The sequence below is a fragment of the Mytilus galloprovincialis genome, chromosome 9 (genome assembly GCF_965363235.1).
Source record: "Mytilus galloprovincialis chromosome 9, xbMytGall1.hap1.1, whole genome shotgun sequence".
NCBI lineage: Eukaryota > Metazoa > Mollusca > Bivalvia > Mytilida > Mytilidae > Mytilus > Mytilus galloprovincialis.
This window is the reverse complement of record NC_134846.1, coordinates 77,703,573-77,723,077: the sequence shown is the minus strand read 5'-3', so window position 1 is coordinate 77,723,077 and position 19,505 is coordinate 77,703,573. Positions and strand designations below refer to the sequence as shown.

The following is a 19,505-nucleotide window of genomic DNA, read 5'->3' as shown; positions in this document are numbered from 1 at the left end:
ACAGAAACTGGTAAAAACATAACATACTTAAGTTTGTTCTCGTGATGATTAATTAACCACCCTTAAAAATTAAACCGCCATTCATCTATCGAAGGTATACTAGTCGTATAATTTTGAATTACCTCATTGAAACAGCAATCGCACAACAACAAACCAAAAAGAAAGAAAAGACTTCCTTAGTGTACAAAAAATGTCACTTAACTTTTATTTTTTTTTATACAACATGCAATATGTAACACGCAACATGCAACACGCAACATGCAAAATAGCAGTTCCCTCTTGAATCACAGTTAGAAATAAAAAAGACAATGCACTTGTCCACAGTGTACATATGCGACAGAAAACCAACTTGTCCTGACTCACAGTTACAAATAAAAAAGACAATGCACTTGTCCACAGTGTACATATACGACAGAAAACCAACTGGTCCTGACTCACAGTTACAAATTAAAAAAAAGACGATGCACTTGTTCACATGCAGTGCATACGACAGAAAACCAACTGGAGTGAACAGTCCTGACTCTCAAATCAAAATTTTACTGACATTCAAAATCTTACGACTTTTCAAACATTTGAAATTTGTTACTTTTGTTAACTTGAAATTACGACATTTAAAAAGTCATAATTTGGAAATGAAACTCAAAAGGAGAAGGTCCGGTAAGGGCTAATTTTGGCCTAACATTTGAAGTACGGCAGTTTCCAGTGATAAAAACTTTTTTTACATTTTGTCAGCGCTGAAAATATTTGAATTGATTTGGTCATTAAAGACGCTCAAATTTATGTTTAGAGTAGCAAATTCTATCAAAAATGCCATAAAACGCCAATTTTCATATTTTTTATTTTTAAAATGTATATGTGACCACATTTGTATTCAACTCATCCTTTATATGAGTTATGTTTTATCTTCAAACAAAGACATGTATATGTCTCTGCTTCAAATACAACATACAATGTACATTTTGATATCAAGAGTGAAAACAAGTGCGACACTTTCATTTAGACGAAAAACGTCTAAAAATTTGCACAAATGCTAAAATTGTGAAGATTTAGTAATTTTGCATGCGTGAATTAATGATACTAGTACCCGAGGCACTTGCATTGTTTTGATGCCTATATTTATGTGACAAAAACACACCCAGTGGCCACTAGTAGTTAACTGTTATATTGCTACCCATCTATTATCAGATCGATGTTAAATTGTGTGTAAGTTTGAATTGTGTATATATATATCATTTATAATGTATAATGTAAATGTAGATTTATGTCGTTGGTGTGCCTCGTCCTGGAGGATTTTTCTAGCACTGTTATTGCATACATTTTGAATTTATTAAACACGTCTCTCTCCCTTTCTGTTTGGTCCCCACAGAAATTTCTAGTTTTCAGTTTCACACGTTTCAAGGCTTGTTTTGTTGCTTGACAACAATTTATTCATTCTAAATGACACATGAAGGAATAGGGAACTTGTAAGAATGTTTACATTAAATCAATTTTTATTATTTGAGATATGTTCACAATGAAAATGTTGCAGGTAGAAAATCCATTCCAAAAATCTTTGAACAGGTTTGGATCAATCACCAAAATGGAATTTGTATAACTGTTTGGGATAAAGAGGGAACCACTTATAGTAAGGCATTGCACATCTCACAGGAGTCCGAGATTACTCTGACGTCCAACGGCTGTTTTGTCAGACAAGATTGGGCTGTGGGACAGCCGTCGGACGTCAGAGTAATCTCGGACTAATCTCACAGGAGATTTATTTGGCCTTTTAAGGTTACACTGAAGTCAAAATATAGGACACTAAAGAAACATCAAAACTTTGCTTGTATTTCTCATCCTAAAATGAATAAAGTGCTAAACTATGAAAAAATATGTTTAAACATACTATACACACTATGTAATTTTAAATAAACTTGAAATATGTGTGTCATCGTCAAACCTGTTTTGAGGGTGAACACTAAATTTTCCAAAAAATCTGGAAGCCAGTTAGATGACTTAATTTGTTTCAAATTGGTATGAACGAATACTGTTACATGTAATGCAGTACAAGCTCGTGTTAAGTTGTCACAGATATATGTTTTAAAGACAATTTTGTCCAATTTGTGTATTGTACCTTCGATATTCGTTCACTAAGATCCATGAAATTAACTGAAACTCGTAAATCAATACATTTTCTTAAAAATAAACATGTTAGTTTACTCGTTTGAATTGTTTTACATTGTCTTATCAGGGCCTTTTATAGCTGACTATGCGGTATGGGCTTTGCTCATTGTTGAAGGCCGTACAGTGACCTATAGTTGTTAATGTCTGTGTCATTTTGGTCTTTTGTGGATAGTTGTCTCATTGGCAATCATACCACATCTTCTTTTTTACATTAGCATTACATGTAACAGTATTAGTTCATACCAATTTTAAACAAAATTAAGTCATCTCACAGGCCTCCAGATTTTTTGGAAAATTTAGTGTTCACCCCCAAAACCGGTTTGACCATAACACAAAAATTTCAAGTTTATTTACAATTTACACAATGTGTATATATGTTAAGTATGTTTAAATGACCATATGTTCCCATAGTTCAGGACTTTATTCATTTTATGTTGAAAAATACAGGCAAAGTTTGAATGTTTATGCAGTGTCCTATATTTTGACTTTAGTGGAACCTTTACTCTAAGTTAAGTTGTCTTTTGACTTTAAAACTCATAGTTTTGATATATTGTAAGATACATATGTTAGATATACTTACTTGAAGTAGGATGATATGATGTTAGCTTTAATATAAAGACCAATGTAGGTTTTGGTAATAGTCTATTAACAGTGTTTATGTATTCTTATGGGCACCATATGTGCCCCTTTAATAGAAAATTAGTATGAATCACATATTGTGGCTAAGTTTCAATTAAGTGATAATTGAATAACGCCCTACACATCCCATTATTTTTGCCTTTAATATAAATCAAGAATCAATTCTTATAATTTATACAAAGAAATTTACACAAGAAACTTACATTTAATAAATCCACTGTAACATGAAATAGCATTAAATTTCCTTTTCTAGATTTCAAGTTTCAGATATTTAAAACTTTTATTGAATTATTTCATTGATACAAAGATTTGTTATAAAAGTTTGGTGGTAAATGAAAAATTTTTATTATTAAAAAAACCTACTTGTCTAAGGGAGATAATCTTACTTGCAATGTCCTCAGTACTTACTTAAAATAATATAATATATTTATTATATTTCACATTAAAATGCCATATTTTGATTGGCTGATACAAGGGTGTTAATTTACTCTATCACATGGTTGAGAGGGTGACAATTTTTTTGAATATTACCCTCTTGTCTAGACCAATCAGAAATGAATAGTTTAAAGGACAATGAGTTGAATTTACATCAAGTAATGAAATACAATGCTAAAGTTCTACGTTTTGGCTCAGATTTTATTATTTGACTGTCAAAATAAAAAATAAATCATCTTGCTTAACTTTTGTTGATTTTTCTAATACCCGTAAGGTTGTAATATATGTGACGTCATAGAAAATACTTTTAAAATAAAATTAATCTGTAAAAGACTATAATGATAGGAAATTCAGTATAATAAATTAAATAACACATAGCTTTCGCAGCGCTTGACAATGTTTTTCTCTGGTTAACAATCTGCTCTATTACCTTCTCAGCTATGTGTTATTTATATAATGTCATGTATGTGACAAGCTTAGGGCCCAGTTAACCTGAATTGATTGACAGATATAATTCAAACTTCACACAGTTGTTAAACACTTCCTGAATATTTGCATTAAGAATTTCAATTCTGATCTGACATGCTAAAGGGGAGATAATTGATATTTCCCTAAACAAATAAGTATTGAAAGAATTTCAATCCAGCAGTCTATTCACTGTATGAACTTCTTCTTTCTTTCAGAAAATAATGAAGAATATGAACCATTTGTATAAACTCCATGGATTCATTCCATCAATGCTTCAACAGATAACTAGAAGACAAATTCAGTCACTGGCAGAAACAAGTGGTCAAAACAAAGCAACCCTTTATGTTCATGTATGTATTTTATGTAGTATAAAATGTGTCTTTCAATTGCTGTGTATAGCTTTTCCCCTGTATTTGTTGATTGAAACTTCACCTGCCATGATAGATAATTGATTTAGTTGTAAGAGGGAGAAAAAGAACCAAATACATGACATTGAAGAAAGCAAGAAAAATGAAATCAGCTACAATCTGAACGGGAAAGCCTTGTTAGAGACAGGACAAACAGAGAAAGAAGACATCAACTTGTCAATCCAAAACCACAAGTCTAATAAAACAGAACACCATGACCAAAGCATGAAAATTACCAAAGAAGCAACATAATAACAAAACACCACTCAGAAAACAACAAAACACCACTCGGAAAACATTGAAAACCAATAGATTGACCAACATCAGCCTTATCAAATAAACATTTTTGTTCTCCTTTCAGATGTTCAGACTACATGTACCTTATCTTGTACTCTTTTCAGTGTTAAATTCTACATGTAAATGTCTTTCATAGGCAAGGAAACATATTTTTGTCTTTCAGATCTAGCTATCCATCAATGACAAAAAAAAAATCTAAAATTTCTACTGTCAGAGATTTTTTTAACATAGTTCCTAAATAATCTTTCTTGTTTTTCAGCATGCCTTAAGAACTTAATCACTCACATAACCAAATGTTCTACTTTATTTTTAGTGGCCCTATTGTGCTAAGATGTGTTCATACTGTAACTTCAACAAGTATATTAGGTAAGTTGTATTGGAGGCTTAAAGTGCCATGGATTTCAAATGATAATGTTTTGTTTAATTTTATCCCTGCTTAAATTTTATACTTTTTGTAGTAGAAATATGCATTAGCAAATACTTATTTCTATGCTAAATTGAAGCCACAAAGTCTTGGTTCACTGATCTTTTTCAAGGAAACTATTCTGCACAAGACTTCTTTATAACCTTTTTGTTCTTTTGCAGAAGCACAGTTAGAAATGAACTTGATATATACTTCAACAATTTTACAATCAATTATACTATTGAAAAAGTTAGAACTGGTAACAGATCTGCCATGGCACACTCATATGGATTACCTTTTGGATAACAATTTCTGAATAAAAACTTCTCTTAAGCAATATATGATGTTGGCAGTTGCTATTTGTCCGGCTAGCCGGACGAATAGTACCAGGACTATTTGTCCGGCCAATACAATGCGCATATCACTATTTGTGTGTGCGTGTAATATTATCTTCAGCAGCACCAGGGGATAGCAAATGTTTGTAATCTTTATTGTTAGGACCCCATCTTGTTACTGGTAATTGAAATTGTTGTTTTCTTTATACTAGTATATAGTCCAATGTGGATAATGATAATTTGAAAAAAATCATATATATTTCCAATTTAAGAAGAGAGAAGAAATTACTTGTAAAATAAACTTGGGTTGTGTTTGATTCATGCATTTTAAGTTAACATAAAGGACTGTGTCTAGCTAAAAAAGGTTGTCTGTAGCGGTCAAAGAGAATTATAGACACCTTGACATAAAGTTATCCATATTTTGAGTGAGAGGCTTGAGATTTTTCTATACCCCCCCCCCTTCCCCCCAATAAAATAAGGAAACAGCACTATTAAAATCTTATTCAGAAATTCCAGGTGGGATTTTATTTAATTTACGTGAGGGGGTCGTTGACACGGTTTACTCCTTTTCCCAAATTCCTCTTTTCTTTTTTTTCCAGATCACACCTTTGTTGTCCCCCATATTTCATTACCCCACTTTTTATAATTCTATATCCAACTTCCTCACTTTTGGTAATCTCGTCCCACCACATCCCACTATATCCAATTTCGATACTTGCAAGATTCATTTGCGAAATATAATTAAATTTAATTAGTTAGACATGCAATTGTAAAGGCCTTTCTCAACTACTCTTGCATTGAAAATCTTTTCCAACATTTATACAGCTGTAGCGAGTATTGTATCATTCTTTGAAGTTCATTCTATAGTATTCCATTTTAAAATTCCGAAAACGTCAAAATATATCACAAATATTGATATCGCCGTTTTCAGCCATGATCATAAAATTGAAAATCAGTGATCGGATTACACGCAACCTCCTGGTGCTACAGAAGATAATATTACACGCACTTCCGAACGCACATAATGACATGCGCATTGCAATGGCCGGACAAATAGCCCTGGCACTATTCGTCCGGCTAGCCGGACAAATAGCCACTCCGTATGATGTTTTTTAATGTTTTGAATAAATACAACCTTATCTCTAATCGTTTTCCATAACTTGACTTCACAAAAGTTCCAGTAAAATTTCAACAGCATAATAGAAAATATCTTAAAGACACAATGTAAAAGGGATTGTTGTATGACATAACAAGTTCAAGTGCGAAACAGAACAGATTTCCAAATAGCAAGGAGGTATAACTAACATATACATTATTTAGGTTCTTATAAACGTCCTTGCAAATAGTGATAAGGTGTATACAAACTCATTAAGGCCTCCATACTAATGATAACTTTATTAAATGTTATTTTTACAGAAGTGATGTAGATAATAGTAGAATGACAGACTGTATGGTGAAGGAAGTAGAGACTTTAATTAAAATCAGTGGAATAACTGAAATAAAATCTGTCTATTTTGGAGGTGGTAAGAATTTTGAATTACAAAATTTACAATTTGTTACCAAAAAGTATGGAGCCAATAATATAAAAAAAATCGTTCTGTTTCTATCTAATATGAGGCAGGTGTAAACTGTCAAAAATGGACAAGGTCTGTATTATTTTAATGAAGGTTTTTGATTTTAGGATATAAAGTGACTTAAGTCACTTTATATCCTAAAATAATACGTATTGAATTTTAAACCTGATGCTTTTTGTTATCTATTAATCATGTTTTTCTGTGTCTAATATGTTCTCCTATTTATTTGTATTGTAGTCCTGTAATATTATGTTGTCATTTCAATGTTATATTTAACTTTGCCATTAAAGTGCGAGGTTTGGCATGCCTTAAAACCAGGTTCAACCCACCACTTTTATTCCCCTTTAAAAGTGTCCTGTACCAAGTCAGGAAGATGGTCATTGTTATATATTGTTCGTTTCTCTTTGTGTTGCATTTTAACGTTGAGTCGTTTGTGTTTTCTCTTATTTTTGAGATATTGAGATAAGACGTGGCACGGTACTTGTCTATCCCAAATTCATGTATTTGGTTTTCATGTTACATTTGTTATTCTCGTGGTGTTTTGTCTGATGATTGGTCTGTTTCTGTGTGTGTTGCGTTTCGATGTTGTGTCGTTGTTCTCCTCTTATATTTAATGCGTTTCGCTCGGTTTTGGTTTGTTACCCCGATTTTGTTTTTTGTCCATGGATTTATGAGTTTTGAACAGCGGTATACTACTGTTGCCTTTATTTAAGTATGATAAGTTGATTTAAAATTTCAATTTATATTTGTTTTAAGGTCGAGGTTGTTTACGAAAAAAACAAAAATCAGTCATGACACCAAGGAAAGATCCTTGTACGTGCTTTTGTGAAAAATGCATAGAATTTTGTTAGTTTTTCGGATTGTTTTTTTTTTTCGACTTTCAATCTAGATCACAAGCAGGAACAAAAAAAAATTACATTAATGTTGTCTCAATTACCAGTAACAACCTTTTCTGGTTAACATTTTGTGGTAATTCCAAGTGCTCAATATATCAAATTCTTAACTCATAAATGATTGTTAAAATATGCTAATTTTGGCAGTTTTTTGTAGAATAAATGGAACTATAAATCTACCTGAACATTCATAAAACTTCAAAGACTTTGCACATACTGATCAATTATCTTTAACATGATTCTACATTTTATTATTATTCAGGTACTCCAAGTCTGGCAGAATCAGGAATGATTGCATCTGTGATACAGGCTGTTCAGAGTAGTGCTACTCTGCCTAAACATGCAGAGATTACCTTAGAAGCTAATCCCACAACTACAGAGAGAGCTAAATTAAAGTAAAATATATATGTAATGGTAACAATCACTTGTTAATGTATGTGTAATGAAATAGACTTGTATGGAATAGATTTTTGATGCAAAAAAGTAAAGATAAATCACATGAAAATATTTGTACATAGTTTATAATGAATGGTCTTCTTGTTTGACACTGATTATTTGGTGGAATATAAATATGAATAAAAGTATATATCAATGAGACAGTAACCATAAACAAATATAAATATGAATCTTTTCTTAAAGATGGAAATTTTCTGTTACATCTTTTAAGTGAAATAGCTTCTGTAATTTTCCATTCATTTGTCTGATTTCTTCATATTGATGTTTTAGAGAATTTAAAGATGCTGGGGTTAACAGATTATCAATTGGTGTCCAGGTAATGTATTTATCTTGTGGTTTTAAGACATGAAAAATCAGTTTATTAATTTTGGGCAAGGTAATAACCTGAGAACTGTTCAATGCTGTGTCTTCAATATCATCAAGTCCATCCTGTGATCTTGGATGGTTTGGCAGAGGACCTTACAACCTGACCTCTAAGTATGTACTTGAGTGAGATAAAAAAAATAAAGAATTCAAAATTGATACTACACTCATAAGTCAAAAGAGCATTAGTTAAGGAACAAAATAAGCCAAAAAAATTTGATAGTTTATAGAACTCCTTTTTCAAGATATTTGAGTTTAAAAAATGGCAGGAAAATATAAAAAAGATGTGGTATTATTGCCAATGAGACAACTATCCACAAAAGAAAAAATGACACAGACATTAACAACTATAGGTCGCCGTACGGCCTTCAACAATGAGCAAAGCCCATACCGCATAGTCAGCTATAAAAGGCCCCGATAAGAGGCTGACTCAGACTTTTACCTTATATTTGCATTTATATTATTTGAGTCTCAAATTGAAAAAAAAAATATCAAGAATCTGCTTAAATTTTGGTAATGTATGAGCTATTGAAATCTAATATAAAAAGAAAAATATAATTTGCCCTGTATCTTAGGGAAAAACCAAAGCGTCCTAACATCTGACACAAATTTGTAAACCTCACCTAAAGACATCCTTAAAGTACCTATGACACATAAATTATCAGGAACTGATGAACAAAATGGAATGGAGATGTCTTTTTTTAATTTGCTTAACAGTGAACTTGTGACCTGAGGCAATGTATAAACATTACCATTTGACCTACCCTTCTGGAGCCCAATCCTTTTAAAATATTTTATGTTGTTGTAGTTCCATCACAAAATTGAGTCAAAGGTAAATTTTGATTTTGTCTTCATGAATTATGGCCCTTGATTTCTTTTTTGACAGCTACTTATTTAGTATCTCTTTGCTTCAATTTGAAGTAATAAAATTTATTTTCTTTTAGAGCCTTTACAAGGAAGATTTAGAATTTCTAGGCAGACAGCATTCTGTTGAAGATGCAATAAGGTAAATGTTAAAAAGTAAATATTTTGGGTGATGAGAATGATCAAATAATAGGTTGCTTCCAAAAAAAGTCAGTAGAATATTTGTAGTCTAATTTTCAACTGTAATTTGTAATATCATTATGACGTATCACATGTTTATACTTTTACATTTTTTTTCCAAATCATAGGAAATTTAGTTTCTGTTCTCTAATACTTGTTTGCCTCCACAAAATGAATCTTACACACAATGCTTATTACCAGAAAACACAAATCAAGTTTGAAATTGGGTGTTAATGTTGGTTTTTGCCAGTAGCTTTTGGTATTAATTAGAATAGAAGTATGCAAATACATTAACCTTGTCTTTTGACAGATAAATTATGAAATATGATCAACTTTAGAAATATTTTTACTGTTATTTGAGTTCTGATATAAAATTGTGAAAATCTTAACACACCAATTATATATGATAAGGTGTATATCTGATGCTAAAGATTTGTACCCAGGCGATGTCTCCATAGATATCATATTTGGTAGACCTAACCAAACAGTACAGAAATGGAACAAAGAATTACAACAGGTAAGCGGTATGAAAATATTTATGCAGTAAATTCTGCATCTTCCTTGGTTTTGTCATGTCATATTACTATAAAACAATGTGAAAGAAATTATTGGCTGTATAAAACAAAACGGAGATGTATGGTCTTCTTAGCTACTCAGAGAAATTTGATATTCATGACTATTTTTTGGCCTATTTGCATATTAAGACACCTTGTGAACGCCACTTTTCTGACTTAAATGGACAGAAAACTTTCATATTTTGTAGGATTAGTTGTTATCTTGTGTAGTTGACCATAATTTGCTGTGATTTTATTTTTGCTACAGTTATTGGTCTCTGACTATCCTTGATCTATTACAGCATTTTAACTTTTAACAGTGTCAAGGAGGAGGGTATTGCTATGGACTAGCAATGTTGTTCAAATTATGTATTGAGCAATTTCATACATGAGTAAAATTACACTTTTTGCAATAAAATGTCCATAGACACCTGTCCTAAGGGTAGTGACTTATGCTCAACAGAGTTTTAAGTATTTTGTGTTTGTGCTATGCCTGGTAGAAAAAATAGAAAAGGGGACAGCACACATTAATTGATGCAAATAATAGAAACACAATATAATGTTCATCATTTCATGTCATGTTTTGTTAATATCTTGCCTAACGAAAAAGAGTCGGGTAGGAAGTTTTTCAAACATCAAACCCTAGAGAGGAACCAGATATATGATGACAGGTGCATATATCCTCCAATCAATCCTCAGTTTGTATTTGTATTTGTGAGTTTAAACTTTGGTATTAATACTAAGTTATAATTTCAGTTATTGTCATTGTGTGATGACCATGTTTCATTGTACCAGCTAACAGTTGAAAGGGGTACCCCTCTGTTTAAATGGGTCCAGAATAAAATTGTGGTAAGTTCTTTATAGCTAAATTAAAATTATAGATAGATGAAATTCAGAATCTTAATGATCGACTTATTTTGAAGACAGTAGGACATTCAAAAAACATAAATAATTGTCAACACATCTGCAAAAGCATTTGCTACTTGCCTTATACTGTACACTCAGAGCCATAATTTTGGAAGAGGTATGTTGACTTGGTGAGCAATATATTAGAAAAAACAACCATGCAAGGGCCGTTTAGCAAGTGAAGGTTGTTAAAAACTTCCATCATCATCATCATTATCAGAAAATTCAAAATAGGATCATAGAAAACCATCTTAAAAGTCAACATTTACTAAAGAATTTGAAACCTTAGTGTGATAAAGTTTCTGAAATTAAGTTATCTAAAGGTAACTAATGACTTGATGCCAATGTTGAAATGTTTAAAATATGTGGTAGATAGTACATTCATATACTTATCCTTTTGTAATGCACAAATTACCAAAAAGATAAAGCATTTGTTGTTGGCAGAAGTTGGATTGTCTAGAGTGGGGGGATTTTAGAATTATATACATTATAAAGACATTTGTCTATTGTTGGAAACAGCATGTTTTAAAACGTTTGATTTCATTTATTTTGTTTAGTTGTTACCTCATTTACATAAACCTTCCATTTCCTTCATAAGCATGATTATCAATTTCTACAAATACAAAGGCAATACTGATTTAATAAAAAAAAATGTTACAGTTTAGCATACATAAGCTACCAGTATTTAAAAAAATTGTGACAGAAGTTAAGATTTGCACTTTCTTTGAAATTACAGATCCTGCCTAATGATGAAGTAATGGCAGATCTGTATGAGACTGCTATTGAGGTACGATAAATAAAGGTAACAGTAGTATACCGCTGTTTAAAACTCATAAATCAATTAAGTCCAAAATCAAAACCAATGGAAACAATTGAACAACAGAAATATTGACATGCAACAAAAAACAAATGCCAATATACATAGAAATAGACTCTTTGATAACAACTGCCATACTCCTGACTTGGTACAGAACATTTGAGGAAAAAAAATGGTGGGTTGAATATACATTGTTTAATAAATTTGTTTTTAAAGTGAAACAAATAATTATTTGATGATTTTAAAATACTTCAACGAAACTCAATATCGATGAGAGAAATTCATTCAAACTTGAAGGGGGCAAGATGAAAGTTAATGATGCTATCAAGTTGACAACAAGTCATCACATACTAACTGATCAATGACAAGTCATCACATACTAACTGATCATTTGACAAGTCATCACATACTAACTGATCATTTGACAAGTCATCACATACTAACTGATCATTTGACAAGTCATCACATACTAACTGATCATTTGACAAGTCATCACATACTAACTGATCATTTGACAAGTCATCACATACTAACTGATCATTTGACAGACAGGTCAAAAACAATATATACCCTCTTAAAGATTTTCTCATTCTTTATAATGAAATTGTTTATAGATGAAAATGCATATGCTTATGGATATAAATTGTATTTATTTCATAAAATTTCTATTTTATAGGTTCTTGAAAGTAGAGGATTTGACCAATATGAGGTTTCTAATTTTGCCAGAAATGTAAGTTAAGAGTCTATAAGTTATCATATAAGGGGAGAATTGATTATAAATACAATATTTTTTGGCAGAATATTTTTGAATTTAACATAATATTATGAACCATCAAATGCAGATGAGGTTTGTTTTTGGCATTTATTGTTCATGAATTATGCCCTTAATTGTCAAATGAATAGGAGAGTTTGTTTTTATTCACTATGATAATTAAAGTAACATTTGACTGAATCTTTTAACAATTTGATAAAATTTCATCAACCATGATATACAGATTGAGTTAAATTTTGACAGTAGAAATTACCATTTAAGAGTAGCTTTTCTGTGGACAGGTATATCTGTGATTATTGTACTAGATCACTTTATTTCTATTTTTTTCCTGATTTGAAAGGACGTTTCACATTGGCCTTTTGATTAAACATGTCTGTAGGAGAGTATTATATCAGATGATTTGTCCACATTTGATTTTGATACACCCTTGACAAGACTCTATTATTTCTTTTTCTACACATTACCTTTCTTGTCATTGGTACATGCATCCGTTATATTTCAGGGAAAAGTAGGAAGACATAATAAAGCATACTGGGAAGGTGAAGATTATATAGGTGTAGGACCAGGTACACTTCAGTCTTTGGTATTATCAATCATTATATAGGTGTAGGACCAGGTACACTAAAAACATTCAATCTTTGGTATTATCAATCATTATATAGGTGTAGGACCAGGTACACTTCAGTCTTTGGTATTATCAATCACTATATAGGTGTAGGACCAGGTACACTATTCAGTCTTTGGTATTATCAATCACTATATAGGTGTAGGACCAGGTACACTGAAACATTCAGTCTTTGGTATTATCAATCACTACTAACAGTTAGATGTCGGTTACTTATACTATACTGTATATGTGAAATAATTTGTCAACTGATTTTGATGTACAGGTATCTCAGAAAACATGAAATAAAATTGTAATTTGAAATAAAATGTACTTATGGTACAAAAATCATGTAACATTTAATCGATAAATTGACAGTTGTAGTTGATTACGATACTAAAACTTAAGAGTTAAAAGAATTTATATTTTTATACAGCATGATTTGAAATAAAGATATACCAAATGCCATAGAATATTGGAGGAAAAGAGTGCATCTGATTACATTGATATGAATTTGATTTTTCTAGGGGCACATGGCAGATTCACACCATGTGCACAAGGGAAAATTCAAAGAGAGGCTAGAGTACAGATATTAGAACCAAATAGATGGATGACTGAGGTAGAAAGTCAAGGTCATGGTACAAAACTGGCCAAACCACAAAGTCAGTTGGAACAGTAAGGATTAAATAAATCTATAGTTCAGCTGGATGCTGGTCATTCCACTTGACTTTTCTTGTACGATTGAAAATTTCACCTTTTAAACTTAGTGAGAGGGGTGTCAAGCTTCAATAGGTGGGTTCCATTTGAAAAACTTGTTGATTTTGTTGACCTTTATTTATAAGAACCTTTCTACTGTCAAAACATCATGCTCTATTGAGAACCCATAGAGGTTATAGTTCAAATAACTGTTATTGAATAAAGACATCAACATTTTGTAAGAAATTGTGAATCAAACTGGAGCTTTTTGCAACTTAAAGTTTTCGATTTTTTTTTTAAATATGAACATTTGTACCAACGAAAAAAAAATCGAATAAATTCCAAAAATAATTTATATGCAAGTTGCAATGAAATACTAATAACAACAGAATATTTTTTATTTCAGGTTAGAAGAGCTGTTAGTTATGGGTTTAAGAACAAAAGATGGTATAAAACATGAGGTATATCAATAAGAATTATAACTTTTTTGACAACACCAAATCCTATTTATAGGCTATACAATTTTTCATTTCATGTAAATAACACAAGTTTTCTTTTCCAAATTTCCTCCCTTTTTAGTTTGTGAATTATAAATGCAGGCTTTCATTTGTTTTCCTCAGTTTTAGTTTGTAACCCAAATTTGTTTTCTCTCAATTGATTTAAAAATTTTGAACACTTGAATACTCATGATGCCTTCGATCATTTTTTTTTAAGATGTCTGGTAGGAGTGTTTTGTTACTTGAACATGAGAGAACAGAAAATTTCATAATCCAACTTACTATGGGGAAAAACCTTGAAATCTTTTCAAAAGAGCTAAAGCATTAGTATATACAGTCAGGATTCTACTTCGTCAAAGTTATCTCTCCATTACGCCAGTTCATTTTCACAATCTTAGAAATGGAAGCCATTGTAGGGATGACGCGCTGCCAATTTTTCTCTTGAAAATCGATAAATTTATCCACATAGCACCCTTACGATCCTTATATGTCAGTTGTATTTTAAAAGACAAATGTATCTACTGGCTAATGAGCATCAATTAATTATCTTGTCTGCATTGATTTAACTTAAAACTATTGTCTGATCGGTTGTAAGGGGGAATTTTCGAAAATTCTTAAACATTTAAAAAAAATCTCATTAAATATTTCGTTGAATAAGAATAAGAATAAGAATAAGAATTTTATTAGTATAAAATCCAAACAATAGGATTGTTACTAAAATATACAACAAAAACAAACAAACAGACAGTTGAAGAGCAGACTAAAAATTTTCAGTGGTTGAAGATTTCAAACCCTAGTTATCACACACAAAAATTTATAATTTTTCGAAGATATGCATTTTCATCATCCAACTTAAAAGACTGTCGTCAAGTACTTTTAGTAAAAAAAATAGCTATTCAAACACACCTACTCTGTTTTTGTGATTCATTAGATGGGTATTTCACTTGACCCATATATTTAATCTTTTCGTACTGTGATTTTTTTATGTTATAAAGTCAACCTGTAGCTTTGATACATAAAAATGATTGAATCTGAAACCAGATGATACATCAAATACTCTTGCTTTGTACGTTTTAAAGACAAAATATGTACCTCAAACATGCCCTAAAATAAAAAGGTAAACTTAATTTTCTCTTTTCAATACAATTGGTACCCATTTTTGGGAATTTTTTCTTGAGTCACACAATGAAAGGGCAGACAAGAAAATTACTGAACTACTAGATTGATATGTTCTCCGTCCGTGGTAAAAAAAAAAAAATTGGAGGTTATGCATTTTCTACATCCAACTTCATAGATACCCATGTCGTCGACTTGATATCTAATTGCTCTGCATTACTATGTAATAGATAAATTGAAAACTTATGCAAATGGTGTTTTTAAAAATAAAACACTTCGTAATTGAGAAGAAAATTGTCGTTTTCATACCCGTAGCCAGGAGGGGTTCAGACCCTTGATAACAAATAAGCACTGTTAAAGTCAACGTGATGTTCAAATTGTGACTGTTAAAGTCAAGTTTGTGAGTCCAAATAACCCCCCCCCCCCCTCCTTGGAAATTCCTGGCTACGGGCCTAGTTTTATTTGTTTCTATTAACTTTTAAAATTTGTGTTATTATAGTAAACATTACAGTAAGCATTTATCGCCTTCTCTAACTAAGAGCTTCGATTCTTTTGTTCTATTTCAACTGGGTTTCCGCCTGCATTAAGAACAAGCATATCAGGTTCAAAAGGATGTTATATACATTTGTTTCATAAAGAATATAAGTTAGAATGCATGATTTGTCTATATTTCAAATACATGTACATGAAATGTGGAAAAAAATAAAAATATTTTAAAACAAAATGGTATCTTGGATATTTATTTTTTTCATTTTGTCCTATCAAGGGGAGATAATTCTTTTAGCTATTTTTAAATGTACTGTTTTAAAAGAAGATTCAAGTTTGATATTTTTCAAAGATTGTTTTAAATTATTCCTTTACTATCACAAGTCTTATAGATAAATTAAGCATGAAAACTTGTTGATTTAAAGTAATGGATACATAAAATCTATGACACATAGAATCTTCTGCTGTGTTGTAAATGGTGGTTATTAACTTATATATTACAGACTTGGAAGAAAAGATTCAGTTCTAAATCAATGGCGGATTTATTTTGTAATCAGGACATCATCACCCAATATGTTAACTCTGGACTGTTACATTTTGACAATAGGTATAGCTAGCTTCATAAAAATAGTAGAAGTAACTATTTATAAATGCATTATGACTTATTTCTGTAGATAAACATAAGAAATCAGTGACCAAAAAATGGGAAACATTTTACTATGTGACAAGAGTACACAGTTATCTCAAAGTTCTTTCTTTTAGAAAATAAATTCAAATTGAAAAAATCTTCTTGTTTCTCATGCAATTTCATTACCTTACTTTTTAATATTTCAAGTGTATATAAAGAAATAAATATGGAAAGGTTGTAGACATCAAATTCAAAAGACCATGACTGTGTCCATGGACCATGTTTTCAATGAATCAAAATGTAAGGTTAACCTGGATTTACTTCAGGTTGTTATTGATGATGCAATTATTTTATTACACTTAAATAGTTTGTGATATGAAACATTTTTAGGTTTTTGTATGAAAGTGTGACTTTCAGGGTAAATTAAACGTTGTCTAAGAATAGTTATGAAGTTTCATTAGTGTGATATCTATACAGGATGAGTGACATACATGGGTTAAAAATTCATAAAATATAATGAGTGAAGACTTTCCTAATTTATGACTTATATTGAATGATTTCAGTGAAGAGTTACCCAATTCATAAAATATTGAATTAATTGAACTGAATAGTGACTGTTCTATTTAAAATTTTAGTTAAAACATTTAATGTAAACATGTCCAAATTAAATTTAAAGAATTGATTCATTCATCTCATATTTTCTTCATTACCTGTGTTTTGTTCGATAGTTAGCTAATTGCATGTTTCAGCTCTCATCATTTGGAGATAATATATCACTTTACAATATAATACTTAACTCCTTGTTTCAAAAATCCGAATAGGGAATACTTAACAGTTTTATTTTTTATATTTTAGTGGCATGAGAGCATCAAAGAAGGGTCTTGCTGTTCTTAACCCTATTGTACAAGATTTAATGAATTTATTAAATGACCACTGGTCAGGAGGCTGATTGTAGAGTTGACATCTTTTGGAATTCAAAAACAAATAGCAGAAATATTCCAGGGTCTATATCTGCTCGCAGCCATTCAAGTGTGTGCTGTTGGACTATCAGAGATGGAAATATCAATAAAAATTACACCTATCCTTTTAAGTCTATTGTCTTTTCAACTTTTCCCTAGCCAAAGACTTGAAAATTGATATGTGTTTCTACTCAGCTAAGATCAGTGTATTTAGAATTAATAAAAAAAGACTGATTGACTCGATGTATGCATTATGAGTTTTAGTGACATGTCTTCCTTTGTCCTGTGGACTGTTACCTTGTGGTCATGTAAGGTAAAAATTTGCATGTTGGTTTTTAAAGCGGTATAGAACTCTTGCCTTTATTTAATACATTACATGGCACTACTCATTTCACATAAACATATTCTTGTCTTGATATAAATGTAGTATTCACCAATTGACATTATAAGCACCAAATCATCGTCATGATCATTAATAATAGTGTTCTCATTTTGGGGATGATTTTTGTCCAGCAATGATTTTTTAAAATTTACCTAATCAATAAAAGAACTGTAAACGCAGAAATTATTGCTAGGTTTTTATAATTGCGTTGTAAACACAATCATTTTAACTCGCATTTTGAAATATTTTATATGAAATTAACAGGATTTTTCTCAATATCATAAAATTAAAGTATAAAATGACAAAATCACAATAATAAATGCACGCAATAATTTCTGAATTTACAGTATATCATCCTGATCTGTTTGCAAATTTCTAATCGTTTTTTTTATACTTATATCTGCTTTTTAAAAACAATTCAAGTCTATAATTTTTTTTTTGGTATTTCTGCATTAGTGTAGGACATCCTCTTTCATTGACAAATCTCAGAATAATGTCCCATTATTTTTGACACTATCATGTTTTTATAGGTGCATCTCCTACAAATTCATCAGATGTTAAAAAAAGTTGTACATTTTAATGTCTTAAAGTATTAGTATGGCGTCCAGGTGCATTGACTTATTCAAGAACTGAAACTGAAATTTTCGATGGTATTATGTACTTACTTTGTTGGTTTTATTTTGTGGAGGCAACTTCATTTACATGTTTCATTTGAAGTTCATGAACACTGGTATATCCTTTCATGAAAATATGCTTAGCAGAAGAAAGTAAAATTACAAAAATACCGGACTCAAGGAAAATTAAAAATAGAAAGTCCGTAATCAAATGGCAAATTCAAAAGCTCATGCACATCAAACAAATTGAGAACAACTGTTATATTCCTGACATGGTTCAGAAATTTTCTGATGTAGAAAATGGTGGATTAAACCTGGCTTTTTCCAGGTTTTTATAGCCAGCTAAACCTCTCACTTGTATGACAGTCGCAAGCATGTCATTATATTGAAAACATGTGTGAACAAACGAACATACATAATAGGTAAAAAGTCAAAAATAGGAGTTAAGCAGTCAACATTGTGTTGGGCATCGTTATTTGTTTTAAGAATCACTGATTTATCGGTACCACGATTTCCCGAGAAATACAAGAACAAGGTAATATCCAAAAAACAAACTGATATATCCCAATAGTAAGATTTTTTTATGGTGTTATGCTACTTTTTATGGTGTTATACTACTTTTAACAATTTTAAAGAATATTAAAATTAAAGCTTGAGACTTTTTTTTTTTAAATTACTTTAGGTTCCTTATAATTCTTTGGATATCATTTACAGTTTCAAACGAAGTGCACATTTTCCATAGGCTTGAATGCCGACTTTGACAAACCAAGTAATTTGATTTTCACGAAAATACAATGTTTCCTTGTTCCTTACAAAATCACTCAAAAAAAAAAATGAATCCACACATTTTTTGATGTTTTTATGGACGCAATTCCTCTTATAGGATTGTTGGAAAGCTTATGGTACCATCTGGGGAAAAAAAACAAGGAATCGGCATTTTTTAGAAGGCTCCACAGTGAAAGTTATGAAGATTTAACAGCACTTGTATCTGATAACAACC

At 30.9% G+C, this 19,505-nt stretch overlaps 1 protein-coding gene across 1 annotated transcript; it reads left to right on the top strand.

Annotated features, from left to right (window-relative positions):
* The first annotated feature begins 1,323 nt into the window (after positions 1-1,323).
* Positions 1,324-17,632, top strand: LOC143046021 (radical S-adenosyl methionine domain-containing protein 1, mitochondrial-like). The gene is made up of 16 exons (XM_076218962.1): positions 1,324-1,463; positions 3,918-4,052; positions 4,720-4,772; positions 6,561-6,667; positions 7,874-8,006; positions 8,338-8,383; positions 9,375-9,436; positions 9,886-9,991; positions 10,785-10,877; positions 11,671-11,721; positions 12,428-12,481; positions 13,026-13,089; positions 13,655-13,802; positions 14,230-14,284; positions 16,426-16,529; positions 17,406-17,632. Exons 2-16 carry the CDS (start codon positions 3,924-3,926, stop codon positions 17,497-17,499), a joined length of 1,299 nt encoding a protein of 432 aa, XP_076075077.1. The 5' UTR covers positions 1,324-1,463; positions 3,918-3,923; the 3' UTR covers positions 17,500-17,632.
* Positions 17,633-19,505: the final 1,873 nt, after the last annotated feature.